This window comes from Rhinatrema bivittatum, chromosome 16, assembly GCF_901001135.1.
Source record: "Rhinatrema bivittatum chromosome 16, aRhiBiv1.1, whole genome shotgun sequence".
Lineage (NCBI taxonomy): Eukaryota > Metazoa > Chordata > Amphibia > Gymnophiona > Rhinatrematidae > Rhinatrema > Rhinatrema bivittatum.
In genome coordinates this window covers 54,934,788-54,942,294 of record NC_042630.1, presented here as the reverse complement: position 1 = coordinate 54,942,294, position 7,507 = coordinate 54,934,788, and the positions used below count along the sequence as shown (strand labels likewise).

The 7,507-nt window shown below is 40.2% G+C and overlaps 1 protein-coding gene across 1 annotated transcript; it reads left to right on the top strand.

Moving 5' to 3' along the window:
- Positions 1–3,152: 3,152 nt before the first annotated feature.
- LOC115077696 (olfactory receptor 8D4-like) lies at positions 3,153–4,103 on the top strand. The gene has a single exon (XM_029579987.1). The coding sequence runs from the start codon at positions 3,153–3,155 to the stop codon at positions 4,101–4,103; it is 951 nt and encodes a 316-aa protein (XP_029435847.1).
- The last annotated feature ends 3,404 nt before the right edge of the window (positions 4,104–7,507 follow it).

The following is a 7,507-nucleotide window of genomic DNA, read 5'->3' as shown; positions in this document are numbered from 1 at the left end:
CAAAAAACACTCCTCCAACAGACCCATCAGAGAAGCGTACAGAGAATATCTACAGGTACCACACGCCAATACCACCCAACATATAACACTGAGAGACAGGGCCTTCTCTACGGCAGGTCCCCCACTATGGAACTCAATCCCCTTAGAATTACAACAGGAACCATGTCTTCCCACCTTCAGAAAAAGACTTAAGACATGGCTGTTCAAGAAAGCCTTTCCGGACCCTGACTGATGCTCTTCCACCAAATACAGCAAGACTGATTATCACCCATTAAACTGATACAGACTTACCAATCACTGCACGTTCTACTTCTTGTTAAACTTCTATCATCCTCTTCTTCTACTCCCAGTTAGAACCATCCTTGTTTTATTGTAACTGCTTTTTCTGCGCACTTGTTATAATTTGTTATAATTTGTAAATGTTATAATTTGTAAATATACGTTTATAATTTATTGATCACCCCTTGTTTTATGTAAACCGACATGATACGAACTTCCGTGAATGCCGGTATAGAAAAAAACTCAAATAAATAAATAAATAAATATATGATCCAATCCATGTGATTTACTACTCTTCAGTTTGACAGTCTGGCCTATCACATCTTCCAGGTTCACCGTGATTTGGTTCAGTTCATCAGAATCATCGTCATTGAAAATCATCGCCAGAATGGGTATCTCCCCAACATCCTCTTCAATAAAAACCAAAGCAAAGAAATTGTTTACTCTTTCCGCGATGGCCTTATCTTCCCTAAGTGCACGTTTAACCCCTCGATCATCTAACGGTCCAACAGTCTCCCTCACAGGTTTTCTGCTTCGGATATATTTGAAAATGTTTTTATTGTGAGTTTTTGTCTCTACATCCAACTTCTTTTCAAATTCTCTCTTAGCCTGTATTATCAATGTCTTACATTTAACTTGCCAGCACTTATGCTTTATCCTATATTCTTCTGATGGATCATTCTTCCATTTTTTAAAATAGGCTCTTTCACCTCACTTTTTAGCCATGCTGGCAATCATTTTACTTTCCTTCCCAATGTGTGCACTTTGGGACACAATTGGGTTACTTTACCCTATGTATTCTACACTAATAATTAAAGCAAAACTATGCTGGGAGTTTAGCTTTGCTTACTGCCTAAGGAAACATTTCACACATAAATCTCCTACTTTCTCTATGTGTAATATTTTGGCACAAATCAATGCACTTTTTCCAATTCTCTGCCCTCCCCCCCCCCCCTCTCAGTTTACCTCCATAGTAAGTGGATACAAATAAATGCTATTGAGCATCCAGAGTGGGCAGATAATCAGAGAGTCCATTTCTGTGGGCAAAACACTGTTTCACCTGTAGCAGTGCCTTTTGATTATTGCCTGCTTTATATAAATGCCAGTTGAATTATTTAAATTTTTTTCTGACTGATGCTTTCAGCAAATATTTCCTTTCTAGAGCCAGTACCTTTATATTCTCTTGAACATTATCGCTTGTAAACAAGAAAATATTGGGTAAATATGAAAAACAAGAACAACTTATCAGTAAATGTGTGAATTTGTATCGCAATGATTGTGTCACTTTATATATCCTGCTATGATCTTCTAGAGAGACTATTAATCTCCATTAATCTGTAACTGTAGTAATTGTGACTGTGATTGTAGTAATGCCACCCATTGTAGGATTATGTGGGTAGGAAGTGATATGTGTATAGATGTCGTACCATGAAATCATATGACAGTGTGAGTTTATGTGACAGATTGTGTGAGAAAGTAACTGTGTCACTGCATAAATGTATTTGTATAAACCCTTCACAGCGGGATTCCGGTCACACAGGAGAGTTAGACTCAAAAGCATAAGGGATGCTAAGCAGAAGTTGATGACCATTTAAAATGTGATATAATCCTGCAAAGAAACATACATTGTGAATGATATAACTCACCCTTTCTAACACATACTCAAAGGAGAGGAACATAAAGCCTTGCTAAATAGCGTCTCCTATTCGCAAAGTAGAAGTGTTGTGCCAGTCACCAGGCTGAGCCAGAGGAAGGAGAAGCTGCTGTTCTGGGTCGACTGCACCGTGACAGGGTTAATGGGAGAGGGATGAGGTACAGAGGAGGGAAGAAGGAAGAGTAAGTGAACAGGAGTAAAGGGATGGACAGGTGAGAGAAGTGAGAGGCTGTTGGGAGAAGGTGGGGGAAGAGGGTAGATAGGGAAGAAAACTCTTTGATGTTTTTCTTAAAGGTGCTATATTAAGATAAATAAACCAAACTAAGGGGGAGAGGGATAATGGGGAAGGGGGAAGGGGGAAAGGGAGGAAGGGAAGAGGGCTATTTTATTCAGATACCAAATAGACTACAAATGTGTTGCATGTTTCTGCTAGTACATAAATTATATCCTTTACTACGTCAGAGAGGCTCAACTTCTAAAATGCTAGGGATGTGCAGCAGGGATGGATTTCTCCCATTCGGTATTCATATTCGTTGGGGCCCAAATCCATTGCATCTGTTCTCGTGGGGACCCAATCCATTCATTAGTTACATATGTATTCATTTCCCAAATAAAACCCCATCCCAACCCTTTAAATTTAATTTGCTACAACCCCCCACTCTCCTGACCCCCCCAAGACTTGCCAAAAGTCCCTGGTGGTCCAGCGGGAGTCCTGGAGTGATCTCCTGCAATCGGTCTGTCAGTTGCCAGTATTCAAAATGGTGCCGATAGCCTTTGCCCTTACTATGTCACAAGGGCTATCGGCGCCATTTTGAATACCGGCAGCCGACAACCCAAGTGCAGGAGATCGCTCGAGGAGCCCCGCTGGACCACCAGGGACTTTTGGCAAGGCTTGGGGGAGTCAGGAGGGTGGGGGTTTATTCATTAATGATACATTGTTTTCGTGGGGGTTTGCCATACATTTCGTGACCCCCACGAATACAACGAATATGGCATATGTTGCGGATTACCAATACGTTGCAAATGAATGCACACCCCTATAAAATGCCATATAATAAATGAATTAGTTTACTTATATTTTGTCCTATCTGACTTTGTCCTGGTATTTTCAGGAAGATATTTCTCTTTCTCTTTGATTTCAGTGACACTCACTTTTGTCTGTTTTTTCTAATTTGATCTCTATTTGTTTCAGCACCCCCATGCCATATAAAAGAGCAACATGGAAAATGACACTGGAGTGACAGAATTCCTGCTTCTGGGATTCTCAGAGTTCCCAGAGCTGCAGCTCCCTCTCTTTGCTCTCTTCTCACTCTTCTTCCTGATGGCTGTGCTGGGGAACCTCCTTGTTATCTCTACAGTATGTGGCAATCGACAACTGCACACTCCCATGTATTTCTTCCTGCTCAACTTATCTGCCTTAGACATCTCTTCTGTGATGGTCATTGTGCCAAAATTACTGGCAATCCTCCTGACACAGAGTAATACCATCTCTTTCAGTGCATGTATTATACAGTTGTATTGTTACTTGGCCTGCGTTGAGATAGAATTTACACTTCTCACTGCCATGGCGTATGACCGTTATGTTGCAATATGCAATCCCCTGCATTATACCATCATCATGAATAAGAGGGTCTGTGCTCTTCTGGCAGCTGTCTCATGGGTAACAGGTTTCATTGACGCATTGCCACACACTATCGTTATATCTCACTTTTCATTCTGTGACTCCAATGTAATCAATCATTTTTTTTGTGACATCACAGTGCTGCTGAAAATTTCCTGTACAGACATTGCAGTCACTCTAAATATGACATTTGTAGTATCCGTGTTTGCAGTTTTCACCCCATTTTTCCTAACCCTGACATCCTACGTGTTTATCATCTCCACCATCTTGAAAATCCGTTCCAGAGAGGGGAAAAGCAAGGCCTTCTCCACCTGCTCCTCCCACCTGACAGTCATCATTCTTTTATATGGGACTATCATAGGAGTCTATATACATCCTGAGTCAGGGGACTCCATCAGATCAAGCAAGCTGTCAACCGCTGTGTATATAATCATGCTCCCTCTATTAAATCCCCTGATTTATAGCTTGAGAAGTAAAGAGTTAAATGTGGCCCTGAAACAGGCCATCACCAGAAATTCAATGTTGTCAGCTGCTAAACACTTTAGGTGAATTTATAAAGCCCTGTATGCACATCAATTAAGAGATACACACAAGTCAGGCCAGCGCGTGCCAAGTGGATTTTAAAAGCCACCTGGTTACATGCATACATCAGTGATGTGAACAAATAAGAAGTTCAATAAGCGGGTTGGGCAGAGGCCTGTCAGGGCCTGGCCAAGATATGTACGCAGAAATATATTCACGCACAGGCATGCGCCGGAGGTCTCCTGCTGCTTAACTTCACTTCCTCTATGGATGATGTATACATTTTAAAACAAAAAATGTTAGGCAAGTCAGTGGGGTTTAAAGGGTCAGGCTAACAGAGGGGATGGGAGGCTATTAAACTAGGTGGCTTTGGAAGTCTTTTCCCTTAACTGGTCAAACTGGGAATGATCTGGGGAAATGGTGAATGGCGTCAGTGAGCATCCACTGTCAAATCTCCCTACTTTCTCAGTAGATAGGGGATATGCTCACACATGTAGATGTACAATTAAAATTGAACACACATGTACACACGTTCAGGCTCTTTTATAACGTGTGCATATACATATATTTGTTATGAAATGGTCAGGTCCCGGGAGGCAGGCAATTAAACATGTGCACATATGTGCCCATTATTGTCTCAATGTTGCTGTTCCTAAAGATGCCATCTTATAAAGGTTTCCTTTGAAGTAAGGAATGACAATTGTGAGGTCCTTGAAATGACTGCAAATTTATATCAACTCTACTGGCTATGCCTTAAGAGAAGCTACAACATAAATGAAAAAATAAATAAATTGATAATACATGTTTTATATATATAAACTTGAAAAAATGTAGGCAGGTAAAGAAACCTAATTTAAGTATTCAAGTGTCACTATATCAGAATATCAAAGGAACACTCATGCATTATACAACACAAATTGCTTTTACAATATTTTACCCAAAACCTTAAAAGCATTTATTTTTGTTATATAATGCATATTTTGATATAAATATATATATATATATGTATATATAAAACCATCACATCTGGACAATTTCTCTATCTGGACTAGATAGCTGGAAGAGCTCATGCAGAAGTGGAGGCATTTGGAACTATTGCTGGCACTCAAGGCTACCATTAGGATGCTTCTGAAAATTGTGCTTTAATGAGAAAATAGTCTACTCGATACTGACATAATTGGTCAAAATCCATCTGTGTCACGGCACATCTATACTACACATTTGACTTCTCCAGTGCACAGCTTTTGGGGTCAGTGATTACATGTGGGCATTCTGATTAGAACAGATGAGTTTCACACGTATAATGGCCCTTTTAGCTATATAACAATTGTCTCTTTTTCTTTTTCTGGAAGTAATAGATCATATTGAAATGTTGGTTCTGCTGGACATTAAGGCATCAAGGTCCCTAAACATTATGGGATGAATGCAGAGTTTACTATACAAATGAACCAAAATGATTAGGGATCTCACAAGGACAGAAATGATGCCGAAATTCTGAGGCAGCTTTACTTTTCTTTGATTGCAATGGGCTCTCAGCATCTTCTCGGGGGAGTGAGCGGGATCTAATTTACAGCAACTCTATGGGCATTATCTCTTAAATATTAGTCTAAAGCTTTAGAACATATAATTAATAACATCAGTGAGTCCTGGAATCACATTCCAAATGGACATATCAACCAATTTAAACACTCCTGTCTCATCAGGAAATTCATGCCAGAAATAAAGATGCTATTGGTCAAGAAAGTTAGTGATGGGATGAGATCTAACTTTCTCACAGGCAAATCTATACTAATGTGCAATATGATGTAACCTCAGGTACAATTTTCAAATGCACTTATTGGGGCGGATTTTCAAAGGCCCGCACGCATAATCCCGGCATTTACGCACATGGCTGGGCCTTATGGGCGATGGGTGAATCCACAAAGAGGCCCGTCCATGCGCATAAAGACTGGGATGCAAACAAGCACTGGGCCTCAGGAAAGGGGTGGGGTGGGCCAGGGCAGGGCTAGAGGCGCCCGGCACATCAGCCATTTGCACACGCAACTTGTTCCTGCTCCTTTGCAGGAGCCAAAGGTAAGATAACAAATTGGGGGATTAGGATATGGATAGGGGGAGGGAAGGATAGGGGAAGGGGAAGGGAGTTTAGACTAGGGGGTAGAGAACTGGCGCGTACAATTTGCACAATTGTGCAGCCCCTTGCGCAAACCAACCCTTGTTTTTTTAACATGCGTGCACTGGCGCGCGCATGTTATAAAATTGCGTGTCCATGTGTGCGTGCCAGGTAGCGCGCACACATGGACACACGCACGTAAGTTTGGAAAATCTACCCCATTGTGAATGCCAGGTGAATATATTGTTCAAGTAAATAAATACACATTTTTTAAAAGTAAACTAGGTTGCTCGGAACCATTTACATAAACCAAAAAATCAAAACAGTCCCAGTAGTACAACAGTCTGAGGAAATATCAAGAAATATCAAAAAACACCACAGTATTCCCCAGTATAATATTAAATATATTAAGTTTGTTGGACCTTCATGAGTACAACTTGACAGGGTAAACAAGCTGTGTGTCCCTTCGGTCCACTTTTACTTTATTTTATTTATATTTTGTAATTTTTAATTTCTTAAAATTATCTTCAGTGTCCCATTTGATCACAACCCCAACATGGCCATGTTTCGATAGCGAGTGGTGTGAGCAAGCTATTGTGGGTCCAGTGTGGCAACATCCAGGTTTGAGACGCAAAGTTTTTCTTAACAAATCTACAAGTTGTAATTCACAAAACGTTGTATACGTGTTACAATGTCCATGCAACTTAATTTATGTAGGATTGACTAAGCGTAATATTCGAACGCGGCTCCTCGAATATAAAAGTTGTATAAAAATCCTGAAATTGACAGCAACATTGGTAACCCACTGCATAGATAAGAATCATCAGTTTATAGATTTCCACTGGACTATTTTGGAAGCAATTAATGTTACATTAAGAGGAGGTGATATTCAATCATTTCTAAATAGGCACGAGCAATTTTGGATTTTCAATTTGAAAGCAGTTCATCCAGAAGGATTTAATGAAATTATTAACTGGTATTCCCTGATTTAATTGATGACATCATGATGCTGTTGTATGTATAACTCAAGGTGGATAGACGACATGTTTAAAGGTCTTGTTAAACAGTTTTGATAAGAATTTGTACATGTTGGGAAGCAAATGTACTGATTACAGATCCAAGAGCGTGTTTGAAATTCTAAGGAGAACCCCCTGAAGCAGATTTGCTATCGAAACATGGCCATGTCGGGGTCGTGATCAAATGGGACACTGAAGATAAGTTTTGACAGTATTTTGTTGCTCTCTTGATTAATTGTTGAATGAAGATGTGTGTTTATAAGCTACCTGGGAAGGGACCTTCATGCGCTGGGACTATTTTTAAG